We start from the raw sequence: 17,056 nt of genomic DNA, 5'->3' as shown, positions 1-17,056 counted from the left end.
TAGTGGAAGAGGTCCCCTCTGAAAGATATGGAGAAATGGCAAGTGTAAGAGCTGATCATGCCACCAATCATTCAGAATTTGAAAATGATTTCCTAACAGCAGCAAAATGCCAGTAACATCTCTATCTCTTAGACCGTTCTCTAAGATGATCATAAGACGTAACAACTCAGGGTGTCTCCTTAAAATCTCTTCCATAATTTCCATAGAGACAACCATAAAGGTGATATCAAACACTATTTCAGCAGTGTAAAACAGACCAGGAAATTTCAAAGACAGTTCTAAAACAGTCTGGTTCACAAACTCAGTTTCCCTGTCCAAAGGGAGAAAAGAAAAGCAATATGCGTTGAAAGGAATCATCTAGACCCAAGGAAGAATCCAAGTCATGAAACGTAATGCTCTCAGTAGCAATCCCATTAAGAATTCGTGGCATGATAGTTTCTCTGGAGCGTTCTCGGAATAAATCGGAACAGTTGAGTAGCGTCGCTTACAAATCTGCAGTAGAAAAAAGAAAAAGAGAGAGACTTTAGAGAGTTCTTCCTCAAAATCACATAAAAAAGCAGTAAACTTTAAACTCAATTCGTTGCAGAAGCAACAGAGTTTTAGAGAAAGGGTTTAAATAAATACCTCGCAGTGGTTGCGTTTACGGCGATTGAGCCAGAGAAAAAGACAATCTGAGTGGACAAACTTGAGAGAGCCTCGACACGCGCACGGATGTCTCAACGGATTATCTGGTTCCTCTGATGATTGGCAAATCCGACAAATGTCTAAAGCTTCGTTTTTTATGACGGATACTTCTGTAGGAACAGCTTCGTCGTCGCCGGAGCCGACGAGTTTGTCTTCCGCCGGAGATATCTCCATTTCCCGGGAACAAGAAACCTTCTATTGTAAATTTGTCCTCTCTCTCTCTCTCTTTCTCTGTATCTCTTTCTGCACTTCACTACTTTAGCGGCAAAAGAAAAAAATGGCTCCCAAAGAGTAAAGAACTAAAGATACGTATTTATATAAATTAATAAAATAAATAATTTTAACGACTGAAAAAAAAAGGGAAAATGAAATAAACGGTTACGATTCGTCGAGTGACGTATGGTTTCTCTGTTTCTTACTTTGACAGCTACAGAGTGACTTACCACGTTGCTTCCTCGGTAATTTATGATCTCACAACTAGAAGCCAAGAAAATTTACTTCTTCCTTTTTTTTCTTTTTCTTTCGGCTTTATAGTTTCCACATTTAACTTATATTTCCCTTTCAGAGATCAAATCATTAAAAAACTAGACCCTGATCTAGATAATAAAAAGTGTTAGTAAGAATATTTTAGTGACAACTAGAAGTAGAACAAGTTTGTGGTTTAAGTGGGTTGTTGAAACAATTACCAAATACGAATGAGTTTTAAATTCTAGGCAGAAGCAAGAAATGTGGTGAGCAAGGAATTCCATAAATAATGTAAAGATGTTTTTAAAAGATCATTAAGGCAACTCTCTCATTGGCCAATTTTATAGGGTCCAAAAACAGAACCTGAGATGTGTGTCTTTAATTCTTTATCATTACACCAATACTAAAGACAGTGTTAAATTTGAGATGTGTGTATGTTTATTAATGGCAAGGGCAGAAAAACAAATAAACGAAGCTGAGACGTGACCCAACTACCCTAGTACACTACTACAGTATAAGAAACAATCAAAGGAGAACCCTAAATTGTCTTTTTCCAAAGTACTGAACACCAATAAATAGTAATGATCTGTCGCGCAAGTGAACTTACTTAGCATCAACCAAAAGGGTAACTCAAAATAAAATAAAAACGATATTTGAGACATGTAAACTGATGCAAGTACAAATGTTTTGGAGCTAACTATAATTTTAAAAAGAGAAGCAAACAAACACAAAACTACCGAGCACAAACAAACCTACTTGATAAATGACCTAAGGAAAGATGCTTTGGGTAACCAAGAGGCCACATATGAGAATCACAGCGTACAAGCTAAAATCCATAAGGAGTGCGTCCATTATCTTCTTAACCATCATCACCGTCTCCAAAGCATTGCTCACTTGTTCTGCTATACCCTGCCCGTTCATTACTGTCTCTGAGGCTGAGGGCGAATCTCCACGATGACTCAGCAGAACACGTCCAAGCACAATTGTGGAATCGGTCAATATGAGCAAGAAAACAGGCCTGAAGCTTACTATGTTGACTAGGGAAGAGAACCCGAGACGAGATAGTATGACAACAAGTGCAATCCCAAGAGCTGAGAACATCCGTAGGTATTCTGACGCATCAATGGCCGCTCCAATGTGCTTTGGTTTGATGGTGTTCACAAAACTAGCCAGAGGAATAAATGCTTGAGAAGCACCTAAATCTATGGCTGATGGAATTTGAGCACTTGAAGTTGTAGGAGTTGGTTGTATTCTTGCGTCTCTAGGATCTGAAGCAGAGGGTTCTGCTAATGTTTCAGCATACCTCTGAGGCTGGACCGATTCTGCTCTGCTTTGATGGATGATATGATCTGTATTATCAACCACCGCAGCATCGGAGATATTTTCCTGTGGACTTGTGAAAGCTGCAATTCCACAACAAAATCAGTAAGTTACTCCCCTGGCTTCTCCTATTATGCTTATAAGAGATTGGAATCAACAACATATAAATGATGCTAACATTTTGACATGCTTGCTTATCCATTAAGCGTAGTGTAAAGGTAAGCCTCACGAAACATTAAAAATATCTTTCACGAAACTTTGTGGCACAATACAAGGCAAGCAAATATTAAAAACACAACATAATTGAGCGTTCCAAACACTTAACTGTGGTAGTGTGGTTGAACCGCCCCTGGGAAGAAAATTCACAGAATGGGAAAAGGAGACTTCAAAGAGCGAGGTGACTTAAGCACAAGCAGGGAACAGAGAAATCAGGTTCATAACAGATACTACCTTCGTTAAGATCTAAATTCAACTTAAGTAAAGTAGTTTCCTACTTGGATATAGCAGCTTCACAGCCCATTGTAATACTTCAATCAGAGGACACAATATACTAAAATACATAAATGTGGAAACTTGTGCGTCTTATTCTAATCTACAAATTTACGCTAATTCAAACATCCAATTCCACTCTGTAACTAGGCAAAAACAACACATACAAATATGATCAAAGAAGCCTACTTGATTTCAATTAACAACAAACTTACAGCACCTAGCTCCAAAATTAAAAAGGCATGGCTTTATCTTCTCACCGCCCAATGCGAAAATAACAAAAACGAGAAAATCAAGATGCAATGCAAATACACACATAAACCAACCAACGGAAATCGAACAATTCAACGACTTTAATTAATATGCCCTAAAGAGAGAGAGAGAGCACCGATTTCTTCTTGAGGAATCTGATGAGGCGAGGGAATCGTGTCCGGGAAGGATTGGAGAAGAGAGTGGGAAAGGGAAGAAGTAGAATCGGAAGGAGGAGGAACGCCGTTGATTTGACCAGTGATAAAAGCTAAACGATCAGATCCTCTTTCTAAGATCTTCCGCCTCCTTGCTTCTCTGCTGTTCGTCGCCATCGCCTCACCGGACAAAATCCTCGATTACAGAGAGACGACGCCGTTGATATTATCCTTCGTGGTGGTAAAAAAAGCTCAGCCTCGGGTCTTATTTAAAACGCGGATTTTAAATCACTTTTTTCTTTTCTTCAACAAACGCAAATCGCGAATAAAGAGTTTGGAGTAATGGGCTTTAATACAGGCCTAGTTAAGTCCAATTTGTATTATAGGCCCAAAAACAAAAACTGCCATAACAAATTAAAATATATTTAGGTACAGTATATGATCAGTTTGGTTAATTTCTTTAGCTCAAAAACCATTTGTAAAAATTCAGAAAAAACATTTTGGAAAATNACCAGGAAATTTCAAAGACAGTTCTAAAACAGTCTGGTTCACAAACTCAGTTTCCCTGTCCAAAGGGAGAAAAGAAAAGCAATATGCGTTGAAAGGAATCATCTAGACCCAAGGAAGAATCCAAGTCATGAAACGTAATGCTCTCAGTAGCAATCCCATTAAGAATTCGTGGCATGATAGTTTCTCTGGAGCGTTCTCGGAATAAATCGGAACAGTTGAGTAGCGTCGCTTACAAATCTGCAGTAGAAAAAAGAAAAAGAGAGAGACTTTAGAGAGTTCTTCCTCAAAATCACATAAAAAAGCAGTAAACTTTAAACTCAATTCGTTGCAGAAGCAACAGAGTTTTAGAGAAAGGGTTTAAATAAATACCTCGCAGTGGTTGCGTTTACGGCGATTGAGCCAGAGAAAAAGACAATCTGAGTGGACAAACTTGAGAGAGCCTCGACACGCGCACGGATGTCTCAACGGATTATCTGGTTCCTCTGATGATTGGCAAATCCGACAAATGTCTAAAGCTTCGTTTTTTATGACGGATACTTCTGTAGGAACAGCTTCGTCGTCGCCGGAGCCGACGAGTTTGTCTTCCGCCGGAGATATCTCCATTTCCCGGGAACAAGAAACCTTCTATTGTAAATTTGTCCTCTCTCTCTCTCTCTTTCTCTGTATCTCTTTCTGCACTTCACTACTTTAGCGGCAAAAGAAAAAAATGGCTCCCAAAGAGTAAAGAACTAAAGATACGTATTTATATAAATTAATAAAATAAATAATTTTAACGACTGAAAAAAAAAGGGAAAATGAAATAAACGGTTACGATTCGTCGAGTGACGTATGGTTTCTCTGTTTCTTACTTTGACAGCTACAGAGTGACTTACCACGTTGCTTCCTCGGTAATTTATGATCTCACAACTAGAAGCCAAGAAAATTTACTTCTTCCTTTTTTTTCTTTTTCTTTCGGCTTTATAGTTTCCACATTTAACTTATATTTCCCTTTCAGAGATCAAATCATTAAAAAACTAGACCCTGATCTAGATAATAAAAAGTGTTAGTAAGAATATTTTAGTGACAACTAGAAGTAGAACAAGTTTGTGGTTTAAGTGGGTTGTTGAAACAATTACCAAATACGAATGAGTTTTAAATTCTAGGCAGAAGCAAGAAATGTGGTGAGCAAGGAATTCCATAAATAATGTAAAGATGTTTTTAAAAGATCATTAAGGCAACTCTCTCATTGGCCAATTTTATAGGGTCCAAAAACAGAACCTGAGATGTGTGTCTTTAATTCTTTATCATTACACCAATACTAAAGACAGTGTTAAATTTGAGATGTGTGTATGTTTATTAATGGCAAGGGCAGAAAAACAAATAAACGAAGCTGAGACGTGACCCAACTACCCTAGTACACTACTACAGTATAAGAAACAATCAAAGGAGAACCCTAAATTGTCTTTTTCCAAAGTACTGAACACCAATAAATAGTAATGATCTGTCGCGCAAGTGAACTTACTTAGCATCAACCAAAAGGGTAACTCAAAATAAAATAAAAACGATATTTGAGACATGTAAACTGATGCAAGTACAAATGTTTTGGAGCTAACTATAATTTTAAAAAGAGAAGCAAACAAACACAAAACTACCGAGCACAAACAAACCTACTTGATAAATGACCTAAGGAAAGATGCTTTGGGTAACCAAGAGGCCACATATGAGAATCACAGCGTACAAGCTAAAATCCATAAGGAGTGCGTCCATTATCTTCTTAACCATCATCACCGTCTCCAAAGCATTGCTCACTTGTTCTGCTATACCCTGCCCGTTCATTACTGTCTCTGAGGCTGAGGGCGAATCTCCACGATGACTCAGCAGAACACGTCCAAGCACAATTGTGGAATCGGTCAATATGAGCAAGAAAACAGGCCTGAAGCTTACTATGTTGACTAGGGAAGAGAACCCGAGACGAGATAGTATGACAACAAGTGCAATCCCAAGAGCTGAAAACATCCGTAGGTATTCTGACGCATCAATGGCCGCTCCAATGTGCTTTGGTTTGATGGTGTTCACAAAACTAGCCAGAGGAATAAATGCTTGAGAAGCACCTAAATCTATGGCTGATGGAATTTGAGCACTTGAAGTTGTAGGAGTTGGTTGTATTCTTGCGTCTCTAGGATCTGAAGCAGAGGGTTCTGCTAATGTTTCAGCATACCTCTGAGGCTGGACCGATTCTGCTCTGCTTTGATGGATGATATGATCTGTATTATCAACCACCGCAGCATCGGAGATATTTTCCTGTGGACTTGTGAAAGCTGCAATTCCACAACAAAATCAGTAAGTTACTCCCCTGGCTTCTCCTATTATGCTTATAAGAGATTGGAATCAACAACATATAAATGATGCTAACATTTTGACATGCTTGCTTATCCATTAAGCGTAGTGTAAAGGTAAGCCTCACGAAACATTAAAAATATCTTTCACGAAACTTTGTGGCACAATACAAGGCAAGCAAATATTAAAAACACAACATAATTGAGCGTTCCAAACACTTAACTGTGGTAGTGTGGTTGAACCGCCCCTGGGAAGAAAATTCACAGAATGGGAAAAGGAGACTTCAAAGAGCGAGGTGACTTAAGCACAAGCAGGGAACAGAGAAATCAGGTTCATAACAGATACTACCTTCGTTAAGATCTAAATTCAACTTAAGTAAAGTAGTTTCCTACTTGGATATAGCAGCTTCACAGCCCATTGTAATACTTCAATCAGAGGACACAATATACTAAAATACATAAATGTGGAAACTTGTGCGTCTTATTCTAATCTACAAATTTACGCTAATTCAAACATCCAATTCCACTCTGTAACTAGGCAAAAACAACACATACAAATATGATCAAAGAAGCCTACTTGATTTCAATTAACAACAAACTTACAGCACCTAGCTCCAAAATTAAAAAGGCATGGCTTTATCTTCTCACCGCCCAATGCGAAAATAACAAAAACGAGAAAATCAAGATGCAATGCAAATACACACATAAACCAACCAACGGAAATCGAACAATTCAACGACTTTAATTAATATGCCCTAAAGAGAGAGAGAGAGCACCGATTTCTTCTTGAGGAATCTGATGAGGCGAGGGAATCGTGTCCGGGAAGGATTGGAGAAGAGAGTGGGAAAGGGAAGAAGTAGAATCGGAAGGAGGAGGAACGCCGTTGATTTGACCAGTGATAAAAGCTAAACGATCAGATCCTCTTTCTAAGATCTTCCGCCTCCTTGCTTCTCTGCTGTTCGTCGCCATCGCCTCACCGGACAAAATCCTCGATTACAGAGAGACGACGCCGTTGATATTATCCTTCGTGGTGGTAAAAAAAGCTCAGCCTCGGGTCTTATTTAAAACGCGGATTTTAAATCACTTTTTTCTTTTCTTCAACAAACGCAAATCGCGAATAAAGAGTTTGGAGTAATGGGCTTTAATACAGGCCTAGTTAAGTCCAATTTGTATTATAGGCCCAAAAACAAAAACTGCCATAACAAATTAAAATATATTTAGGTACAGTATATGATCAGTTTGGTTAATTTCTTTAGCTCAAAAACCATTTGTAAAAATTCAGAAAAAACATTTTGGAAAATTCCCAGAAAAAAACAATGACATAGTGATAACAAGAGGAATTAATTTTATAAATTTACTGGACCAAAGAGAATAAAAAAAAAGAAGGTCCAAACTCCAAAGACAAGTCTCTCTCTATCTAGTGTTTGGTCATGGTGGCATATGCCAAAAGCGCAACTAGTACAACTAGTTAAAATAAAAACTACACGAAAGAAAGAGAGCGTTGCCTCCACGCGACCACAACGAGAGAGAGAGAGACCCATTCCTTTTTTAAAAATTCAATCGTATCGTCCACAGTTTCTCTTATCACCACTCCGAACCAGAGACGAGAAAACCAGAGAGAGATGCAATCGCTGCAGGAGAAGGCATCGGTGTTGAGCGGCGTCGATGAGGCTGAGGCCTTCGCTATCGACGAATCCAATCTGTTCGAAAAGCTTGGTCTTCAGACCTTTATCAATCTCTCCACCAATTTCTACACCAGGTTCTTTCAATTCCCTTTTCTAACTATCTGTTTCCTCTGGTTTAATTATTATAAACAACATCATAACCCTCACTTGTTAAAGCTCATTCCTTTCCATTTAACCTGGGTTTAGCCTAGGAGACTGTGGTTGAAAAGTGTGACTTTTTAATTTTTTTTTTCCAGTCTCTGCTTGTTCAAATGAGAGAAATTGAGATTTTGGCTTGCCATTGCAGATTTGTTATAGATCTTTGGGAGATTTTTGGCTGCTTTTGACCAATCTTTTTAGTTTCTTCACTAGTGAACTCTCAAGATGATTTTTGACAGTACAAGTTCTATTTATGGATATCTTGTTGATTCTTGGTTTTGGAAATGGTGGAGAGTAGGGTATATGATGACGAAGAAGAATGGTTTCGATCTATATTTTCTGACTCAAACAAAGAAGATGCCATCCAGAACCAGTATGAGTTCTTCGTCCAGCGTATGGGAGGCCCTCCTTTGTTTTCTCAGAGGAAAGGTTTGTCTTTTTTTTTTTCTTACTTTTCGATTCTTCTCCCCTTTTGTTTATGCGTGTGTGTGTTTTAACCCAATTTCGCTGATTGCATTCATATCTTGTTCTCTAGGTTGTATATGCTTTGGCTAAGAAACCGCACATTAGCTAACTCATTTGGTTTAGCCCTTTTGATGCTCACTTAGTTCACACAGACGCACTTGTTTATTTTAGAATACACTTTTGCGCTTGCGCCTATGTGAGTTGGTTTTGACTAAAAAGATGACTTGGCATCTCCCGAACTCGTTGCTTACTTTATGGCTGTTTGTTTTATCTTGCCAAATGTGTAGGTCATCCTGCTTTGATCGGACGTCACCGTCCATTTCCAGTGACCCATCAAGCTGCAGAGAGATGGCTACACCACATGCAAAACGCTCTCGACGATTCGCTTGACATCGACCAGGACTCTAAAATCAAAATGATGAAGTTCTTCAGGTAACACCATCTTCTTCTCAGAGTCAAAAACACTGTAAATTCAGGAACCAAATCAAACATAGTTCGATGGAAGTTTGATTGGGGGTCTGTTTTATCCACTTTAAACCTTAAGAATTTCGGCAGATATTAAACAAACTATATCTGTCTGTATCAGGCACACTGCGTTCTTTCTTGTGGCTGGAAATGAGCTCAAGACTCAGGATGAGAAATCGAAGAAGCATAAGCACAATTGTGCGTGTAAACACGCAGCGGCAAAACCAGCAGAAGAATGATTAGTAATATGTTGCTTAAAAGCTGTGCCGCCACAAGTGCAACCTCGTTCATGGCATGGATACTTTAGGATCTCTTTACTTTATTATATGGCTCCGTTGCTTCGTTTACATATATTAGCCCTTGGCTTATGAATAAAACTAGAATGAATTTTCAAATGTAAATCAATATGCATGTTTGGACTATGGAGCGTGGTCGGAATTTTAATAAGTACAAAAAAAAAAAAAAAAGTTGGGACGAATAATGCTATATATGACATTAACGCAAACCTGAGTATAATCAAACAGAGCAATACCACTTACTGATTGCAATTATTGTGCTATGTATGATTGTATCAAACGCATTTGTGCTAATGTGAGTTGGTTTTGACTAAAATATGACTTGGCATCTCCCAAACTCGTTGCTTACTTGACGAATTTTTATCATATTTTCCTTAATGTGATTTGAGAGATTTTTTTTTTTTTTTTTTTTTTTTTTTGACAACGAATGTGATTTGAGAGACATGGAGCCAAAAACAACTTTATAGTTCAAATTGAAATTTCGAGCGTGAAAACCCAAAAAAAAAAAAAAAAGATCGAACTTTTTAAGGAAAAATATAAAAATAAATAATACAGAAGTAGAGAGAGAGAGAGCAGCAGCTCTGGAAATCAAAAATTCAAACGCTACAGATTTTTAATTTTCTACATCTGCCTCCAATTTGGGCGCTCCTCACTCGCCCCCGGCGCTAAACTCGCCGACTAGGGTTTTTTTTTTCCAGATCTCCGGCGGTTACTCTTCCTTCTCCGCCGATGGACTCGGATTCCTCTAAATCGCGGATTGATCAGGTCCATTTCTCTCTCTTTCTCTGAGAAATTTGTCTTCGCGAAGTGTTGAAGAGTGTCGATGTTTGTTACTTCTTCTTTCTCTTTGTGCGTTAAAGTTTCTGACTTGAAGAACTGGTCTTTAAAATGTGACCTATGTCGATGAACTATGTATTGAAATTGAATTGTTCGAGTAGACCCGTAACCACCTTTAGGTGGAATCTCGTAATTTTAATTTTCCATAAGATAGTGAAAGACTCGTTTTTTTTCTTCTTTCCATGAAAATAGTTTCAATTTTGATATGGATTTTCGATAAATTAAGGTTACAAAAGAAATGTTTTTTTTTAAAGCTTTTTCTTAATTCAAGTTATGAACAGTGAATTAGTTATGATGTGGGCCAATAGAAGGAGTTTTTTTCTGATATTGAAGCTAAAGTGACTAAATTTTCTTATGTTGTTTGTCACTGTACTACTAGTTTTTTAATTCGAAGAAGAGGAAACATTCGTCACCAAATTTGAAGTCTGGGAGAAATGAGAAAAATGTGAAGGTGACAGAGGAAAGGTCTCCTGGAGACAAAGGCACTTTGGACAACTACTTGAAAGCCTCTCTGGATGACAAAAGCACTTTCAACAGTGGGTTGCAGGCAAGGCAGGAAGCGTTTACAAGAAAGTTGGATTTGGAGGTTTCTGCTTCGTCTGCTGGTGAAAATGTACGCCCCTGCGTGCCTAAACCTGTAATGCCTGCAACTTCTAAAGGAGTTGAAGGGTGTTTGAACCAGAACGGATCTCAAGATTTGCATCATGAAGGTGTTGCTACAACTGAAGCCCATGCAACAGATGGTTTCCTCTGTGCTAGCCAGAAAGATAAATCAGAACTGAGAGACTTTGCCACTGGTTTCTTGTCCTTGTATTGTAGGTAATGTCCATTGTGCTGAATTGTCTATTCTTTTCATTACCATGAAGGAGTTCTTTGGTGAAACATCCATTCTTTTTTTTGTCTGACTAGTCAATTGTTCTGTTTTATTGCAGTGGAATGCAGTCTGTTATTGGCTCACCTCCACATCAGAAGGCATGTGAACTGAAGCGTCAAAGCAGTTCACCATCACCATCCAAAGATATTAAAATTTCTCACAAGAGGCGCTGTGATTCCCAAATTATACCATCACTAGATGAACTTGTATATCCTCTCGGGAGTAAGCCTGAATCACTCGCTAGTATTGCTGATAAAAGAGTTAAATCTGTTTCAGACCCTACAAAGAAGGTATAAGAAAATATAAGTGAAATCAGCAGTAATTGTTACCTGTCCTCTTGCCATAGTAATTCATCTTATATTATTTTATGTGTCTGTTCTAATATATTCACAGATTCCGAGCAATGAACTTATTGAAATTCCAATGGGCTTGAGGAAGTGTACTAAGGCACCAGAATCGTCTGCTCATTTAACTGAATGCCACACACCTGGATCAGCCGTTAAATCATGTCCTGTTGGAACCCCTAAGTCAGGAAGTGGTAGCTCAATGTTCTCACCTGGAGATTCTTTCTGGAATGAAGCAATTCAAGTTGCTGATGGTTTGACAATTCCATTTGAGCAATCTGGTTCCGTAGAAGCTAAAAATGGAAGTCAACATGGAACTATTATTTCATGCAGCAACAAAACAGATAATTGCAGTGAAAAGTTCAAGAGAAGTTTAGATATAGATGAAAGCAGAGTAAAGGATAAAGAAGCCATTGGTTTTTCAAAGGTCGTAGAGACGCATGGGAGAGATTTTAATAAAGAAGCATCTCCGCTTCCTGTCAAGAACCTTGAACTTTTGTTTCAGGATAAGAAAACAAACGGAGGTAACCAAGAGCGATGTGCTTCATTTGATCAGAATAACAGTACTCTAGGAATCAGCAGGATATCTGAATCTGTTTTTGTTGATGATAAAGAATGTCTTGATATTGCAAATAATGCTCAGGCAGATAATATATCGATAGGCAGGGTGTATCCAGAATCCGAAAGAAACAAAGTTTTGTTGTGCGAGGAAAATCATAGTGAAAGATCTGTTTCTATGATTGGCAACTTAAGGAAATCAGTTGATTCTAGTGAATCTGAAGAAAGTCATACTCCTTCAAGCTCTCATCGTAATAAAGATGGTTTAAATCTTAGCACTTGGCTTCCCTCAGAAGTTTGCAGCGTTTACAATAAGAAAGGAATATCTAAACTCTATCCTTGGCAGGTACGTAACTGTTTGTTGATTTGTGGGTTGTTATTTGTTGATAATATTTAGATACAACTGATCAATATTTTCTATATTCCTACTCCTGGATAGATAGATAGATGTGAATTTGCTTCCTTGGTACAGTTTAAAAAGTGTAATATTAGCTGAGAGCCTGCAGCTAGTATTCGCCATCCAAAAGTATTTGCTTTTCATGCTTTGTTCCTTTCATGACATTATTATATCATTTATGCGGTGGTTGTGCATGTGATATATGTTGGTTTCTTCCTATTTATATGTTTTATGAATTTTTACAAAACTTCTAGGCAATTTTTATTTTCGACTCTTTCTTAACTTTTGTAGTTATACTTTCTAAGTTTTGTTGTGTATTAATGAGTGATTTTGGGTCAGTAGTATTATATCTGAAAAAGTTTTCCTATTCTTTCTTGTATGCATGTTATTGCTTCTGACGTCCTTTTCATTAGCTGAATACAAATTGTGAATTTTCTAGGTCGAGTGTCTTCAGGTTGATGGTGTTTTGCAGAAAAGGAATTTGGTATATTGTGCTTCTACAAGGTATCTGCCAATTCAAAGTTTCTTCTTTTCTTATACTTTCTTCAGATCATGATAGCAGTATGATTAATCTCACTAACAGGCTTCTATCTTACAAGAATTCATGTTCAATTTCAAAACCATGCTGTTTGTGCAGTGCTGGTAAAAGTTTTGTTGCAGAAGTCTTGATGCTGCGACGGGTCATAACAACTGGAAAAATGGCATTGCTTGTGCTACCTTATGTATCCATTTGCGCCGAGAAGGTTTCTTTTGTTTCTCCAAGCATCCTACACGTTATATATTATCACTTTCTGTAAGTTTAGTTGTATTTGCAATTGGGTGCAGGCAGAACACCTTGAGGTCCTTCTTGAACCACTTGGTAAGCATGTTCGTAGTTACTATGGAAATCAGGGTGGTGGAACACTTCCTAAGGGCACTTCTGTGGCTGTTTGCACGATTGAGAAGGCCAACTCTTTGATAAATCGCTTGCTTGAAGAGGGTCGTTTGTCAGAACTTGGCATAATAGTTATAGATGAGCTACATATGGTATGGTTTTCAAATATCTCATCTCGGATAAGCATATAACTGTCTGAAACCACCTTTTTTTTAATCTTTGTTTTTAATCTTTGTTTTTAATCTGCTTTATCTTCGTATAGTTGGTACTGAATGCAGAATCTTCTGCGCATGGTTTATATAGGTGGGTGACCAACATAGGGGTTATCTTTTGGAACTTATGTTGACGAAACTTCGTTATGCTGCTGGTGAAGGAAGTTCAGAATCAAGTAGTGGTGAGAGTTCAGGGAATAGCAGTGGCAAGGCTGATCCTGCTCATGGCCTACAAATTGTGGGTATGAGTGCTACAATGCCGAATGTTGGAGCAGTTGCTGACTGGCTTCAAGTAAGAAAAAATCACAATTTGTGTGTATATATTTTGCTCTCACTCAGTTGCATGACACTTATCGTCAGATATACAAGTATTTGTGAATTCTATGGGAATTATAAGAATATGGTAGAAATACTGTTTGTGATTGTTAATAAGCTTTATGGTTTCAGTAAAATGAAGACATGTTTATCTTCAGATCTCTTAAATGGGTGATGATAGTTTTTCTCTATTTGTTACTTTCCGAAGCTATTGTCTTCACCTCTATTGAAACATTTTGCAAAGTTATTGTGGCCTTTTAACTTTATTTTTGTTTTACATGTTGAAAGGCAGCTTTATATCAAACAGAGTTTCGACCAGTTCCACTAGAGGAGTATATTAAGGTTGGTAGCACTATTTACAATAAAAAGATGGAAGTTGTGAGGACTATACCAAAAGTTGCTGATATGGGAGGAAAAGACCCAGACCATATAGTTGAGCTTTGTAACGAGGTAATGGCTCGGGCGAGTTATGTGTCTTCTTATGTCTTTCTGTATAAACTCTTAATTTAGTACTTGTATTTTTTCTATATGTTTTTGATAAAACATATACGCGTATTTTGTTCAAGAAGGAATACTCACATTTACTGTTGCGATCCAGGTTGTTCAAGAAGGCAATTCAGTGCTGATATTTTGTTCGAGTCGAAAAGGATGCGAATCAACTGCTAGGCATATTTCAAAGTTCATTAAAAAGGTTCCCGTAGACGTTGATGGTGAAAATAGTGAGTTTATGGATATCAGATCGGCTATTGATGCCCTGCGAAGGTCACCGTCTGGAGTAGATCCTGTACTAGAAGAAACTCTTCCCTCTGGGGTTGCCTATCACCATGCTGGTCTTACAGTATGTTTACACATTCACCATAGTTTCTTTCTTTTCTTGTCTGGTTAGATTATATACTGGGATTGTGATTCTTTTTCTATTGACATGGGCGACGGTGAATTTTACGCAAAGTGAATATCGATATTCATTAGTACACTAGCCAACTAACTCTACTTGTATTACAGGTAGAAGAAAGAGAGATAGTTGAGACCTGTTACCGTAAGGGTCTCGTACGTGTCTTAACAGCTACATCCACTTTGGCGGCTGGGGTTAATCTGCCTGCAAGGAGGGTTATTTTTCGACAACCAATGATTGGCCGTGATTTTATTGATGGAACAAGGTACAAGCAAATGTCTGGTCGAGCTGGGCGGACTGGGATTGATACAAAAGGAGAAAGTGTATGTCTTCTCTGTGACTCTGGAAACTTCATATCAAAACTTCTGTCTTTTTAAGCATGCATTGTTCCATTTCTTAGACATATGTTCACATACATTTTTTCTTGTTTGGAGTGTCAGTGTTCTAGGCTTTTGGTTCTTGTTCTAAATTTATATTCTTAATAGGTGTTGATCTGCAAACCTGGAGAACTCAAGCGAATAATGGCACTTCTTAATGAAACCTGCCCACCATTGCAGTCTTGTTTATCTGAGGATAAAAATGGAATGACTCATGCAATTCTAGAAGTTGTGGCTGGTGGAATTGTTCAGACTGCCAAAGATATTCATCGCTATGTTAGATGTACACTTCTGAATTCTACAAAGCCCTTTCAAGATGTGGTCAAATCAGCTCAGGATTCTCTTCGGTGGCTGTGCCACAGGAAATTTCTTGAGTGGAATGAAGAGACAAAGTTATACACTGCAACACCCCTTGGACGTGGATCTTTTGGCAGTTCACTCTGCCCAGAGGAGTCACTTGTAATCCAATCTGACTCTTTCTAACTGAAATTGCATTTTATGTAGTATTATGTAAGCATGTTTGACGTCCATGTAATTGGTGTTGCTGCAGATAGTGCTGGATGATCTTCTACGAGCACGTGAAGGACTAGTTATGGCTTCTGATTTACATTTGGTCTACTTAGTCACACCAATCAATGTTGGTGTTGAACCAAACTGGGAATTGTATTATGAACGGTTCATGGAATTGTCTCCTTTAGAGCAGGTAATTTTGTAACTTTTGTTCTCTCTATTAATGTATGGCATAATTATATGTTGATAAGCAGAAAGTATGTTTTTAGCTATCTTCTTCCTCTAAATTGACTGTTATTCTAGTTTAGATGTTATTCTTCTTATTAAAATTTTAGTGGTTTACAAAATAGTTATGCATTCTCTTTCTCCTTCACTTCCGTTGTGGAAAGCTGAATTGCAACCTTCAAGTGTTTTGCAGCTTTTTGAATAGAACTATAAAAGTCAGGTCTTGTTATTTGTGCATGTAGTTTTTTTTGAGAAAATCTTTATACGCTGATACTTTAACTTTTTATCTCTCAATTTCAGTCTGTTGGCAATAGAGTTGGAGTGGTCGAACCTTTCCTGATGCGCATGGCACATGGTGCAACAGTTCGCACTCGAAACAGATCACAGGATGTAAAAAACAATTTTCGTGGAGAATATGACAATCAGCTTGGTTCAACAAGCATGAAAATGCTTTCAGATGAACAAATGCTTCGAGTGTGCAAGCGATTTTTCGTTGCTCTCATCTTGTCAAAATTAGTTCAGGTGCCCCTCTCCCCCTCCCCCGCTTTTTTGTTTTTTCCGTTTTTATTGTGTTTTATCTTTGCTAAAGCTTTTATTTTGGTTCTTGTATATGTAAACCCCTACTAGCTTGCATGATCATCTACGCTTCATTATATTTTGTTAATCTGCTTATTTAACTTACATTTCCTACTTGTTTGGCCCTTGCATGAATTGGTTTGTATCATATTTCCTGTTTTAAAATTTTCTGAAAACGTTTGCTTTTGCATCAGAAAGCACGGTGATGATCGACGTCTCTAATAGCTAACTTGTTTGTTTTTGTATTTGAACTATGCAATGCAGGAAGCTTCTGTGACTGAGGTCTGTGAAGCGTTCAAAGTGGCTAGAGGCATGGTTCAAGCGCTACAGGAGAATGCTGGAAGGTTTTCTTCCATGGTTTCAGTGTTCTGTGAGAGGCTGGGATGGCATGATTTGGAAGGATTAGTTGCCAAGTTCCAGAACCGTGTTTCATTTGGTGTCAGGGCTGAGATTGTTGAACTTACTAGCATTCCATATATAAAGGTACTTGCAGCTTCCAGGAACTTATAGCTAGGATATGAAGACTCTTGCTAAGGATGGTTTTTGGTTTTGAATAAATAGGGTTCAAGAGCTAGAGCGTTGTACAAAGCTGGCTTGCGTACATCTCAGGCGATAGCTGAAGCATCCATCCCTGAAATTGTCAAAGCTCTCTTTGAATCTTCAGCGTGGGCTGCAGAAGGTAAATCAGTTTTCTTAGACACTTTAAATTGATGTTTTGGTTGCCTCATTGAGATCTCGCTTGCTTATATAAAACATTGATAAGTAGAATGTTTGTCAGAAATAATATTGTATCTCTTTCATCTAATGTGCTCAGAGTTAATATGGTGTA

General features: G+C 38.0%; 5 protein-coding genes and 1 pseudogene across 5 annotated transcripts in view; 2 read left to right on the top strand and 4 right to left on the bottom strand.

The window, feature by feature from the left end:
- Nucleotides 1-957, bottom strand: part of LOC104716907 — a 4,530-nt pseudogene extending 3,573 nt beyond the window's left edge.
- Nucleotides 1,757-3,663, bottom strand: LOC104716906. The gene is made up of 2 exons (XM_010434378.2): nt 3,347-3,663; nt 1,757-2,552 (listed from the first exon to the last, which is right to left on the bottom strand). Exons 1-2 carry the CDS (start codon nt 3,537-3,539, stop codon nt 1,918-1,920), a joined length of 828 nt encoding a protein of 275 aa, XP_010432680.1. The 5' UTR covers nt 3,540-3,663; the 3' UTR covers nt 1,757-1,917.
- On the bottom strand, nt 3,881-4,574 carry LOC104716904 (probable E3 ubiquitin ligase SUD1). Its single transcript, XM_010434377.2, has 2 exons — nt 4,242-4,574; nt 3,881-4,109 (listed from the first exon to the last, which is right to left on the bottom strand). Exons 1-2 carry the CDS (start codon nt 4,473-4,475, stop codon nt 3,975-3,977), a joined length of 369 nt encoding a protein of 122 aa, XP_010432679.1. The 5' UTR covers nt 4,476-4,574; the 3' UTR covers nt 3,881-3,974.
- Nucleotides 5,374-7,280, bottom strand: LOC104716903. The gene is made up of 2 exons (XM_010434376.2): nt 6,964-7,280; nt 5,374-6,169 (listed from the first exon to the last, which is right to left on the bottom strand). The coding sequence occupies exons 1-2, from the start codon at nt 7,154-7,156 to the stop codon at nt 5,535-5,537; spliced, it is 828 nt and encodes a 275-aa protein (XP_010432678.1). The 5' UTR covers nt 7,157-7,280; the 3' UTR covers nt 5,374-5,534.
- Nucleotides 7,623-9,362, top strand: LOC104716902 (two-on-two hemoglobin-3). The gene is made up of 4 exons (XM_010434375.2): nt 7,623-7,946; nt 8,309-8,439; nt 8,763-8,907; nt 9,062-9,362. Exons 1-4 carry the CDS (start codon nt 7,810-7,812, stop codon nt 9,177-9,179), a joined length of 531 nt encoding a protein of 176 aa, XP_010432677.1. The 5' UTR covers nt 7,623-7,809; the 3' UTR covers nt 9,180-9,362.
- The window catches only part of LOC104716900 (helicase and polymerase-containing protein TEBICHI), a 13,674-nt gene continuing 6,436 nt past the window's right edge, over nt 9,819-17,056 (top strand). Inside the window, exons 1-13 of the mRNA XM_010434374.1 lie at nt 9,819-10,001; nt 10,453-10,892; nt 11,006-11,237; nt 11,341-12,195; nt 12,686-12,750; nt 12,884-12,989; nt 13,072-13,272; nt 13,424-13,624; nt 13,936-14,097; nt 14,246-14,485; nt 14,650-14,862; nt 15,025-15,375; nt 15,467-15,619. Coding sequence (XP_010432676.1) covers nt 9,966-10,001; nt 10,453-10,892; nt 11,006-11,237; nt 11,341-12,195; nt 12,686-12,750; nt 12,884-12,989; nt 13,072-13,272; nt 13,424-13,624; nt 13,936-14,097; nt 14,246-14,485; nt 14,650-14,862; nt 15,025-15,375; nt 15,467-15,619 — 3,255 coding nt within the window. The 5' untranslated portion in view covers nt 9,819-9,965. The remainder of the gene's footprint in view (nt 10,002-10,452; nt 10,893-11,005; nt 11,238-11,340; nt 12,196-12,685; nt 12,751-12,883; nt 12,990-13,071; nt 13,273-13,423; nt 13,625-13,935; nt 14,098-14,245; nt 14,486-14,649; nt 14,863-15,024; nt 15,376-15,466; nt 15,620-17,056) is intronic.

Source organism: Camelina sativa, chromosome 10 (assembly GCF_000633955.1).
Source record: "Camelina sativa cultivar DH55 chromosome 10, Cs, whole genome shotgun sequence".
NCBI classification, from domain to species: Eukaryota; Viridiplantae; Streptophyta; class Magnoliopsida; order Brassicales; family Brassicaceae; genus Camelina; species Camelina sativa.
This window is presented reverse-complemented; position numbering and strand designations above follow the sequence as displayed.

Bases quoted from the DNA above. Each gene is read 5' to 3' on its own strand.
- LOC104716902 (XM_010434375.2), top strand. From the start codon at position 7,810: ATGCAATCGCTGCAGGAGAAGGCATCGGTGTTGAGCGGCGTCGATGAG. The intron at 8,440-8,762 runs GTTTGTCTTTTT...CCAAATGTGTAG, and splicing joins TTTGTTTTCTCAGAGGAAAG to GTCATCCTGCTTTGATCGGA. The intron at 8,908-9,061 runs GTAACACCATCT...TGTCTGTATCAG, and splicing joins AAAATGATGAAGTTCTTCAG to GCACACTGCGTTCTTTCTTG.
- LOC104716903 (XM_010434376.2), bottom strand. From the start codon at position 7,156: ATGGCGACGAACAGCAGAGAAGCAAGGAGGCGGAAGATCTTAGAAAGA. The intron at 6,170-6,963 runs GTGCTCTCTCTC...GTGGAATTGCAG, and splicing joins GATTCCTCAAGAAGAAATCG to CTTTCACAAGTCCACAGGAA.
- LOC104716906 (XM_010434378.2), bottom strand. From the start codon at position 3,539: ATGGCGACGAACAGCAGAGAAGCAAGGAGGCGGAAGATCTTAGAAAGA. The intron at 2,553-3,346 runs GTGCTCTCTCTC...GTGGAATTGCAG, and splicing joins GATTCCTCAAGAAGAAATCG to CTTTCACAAGTCCACAGGAA.
- LOC104716904 (XM_010434377.2), bottom strand. From the start codon at position 4,475: ATGGAGATATCTCCGGCGGAAGACAAACTCGTCGGCTCCGGCGACGAC. The intron at 4,110-4,241 runs GTATTTATTTAA...TTTCTACTGCAG, and splicing joins GTAAACGCAACCACTGCGAG to ATTTGTAAGCGACGCTACTC.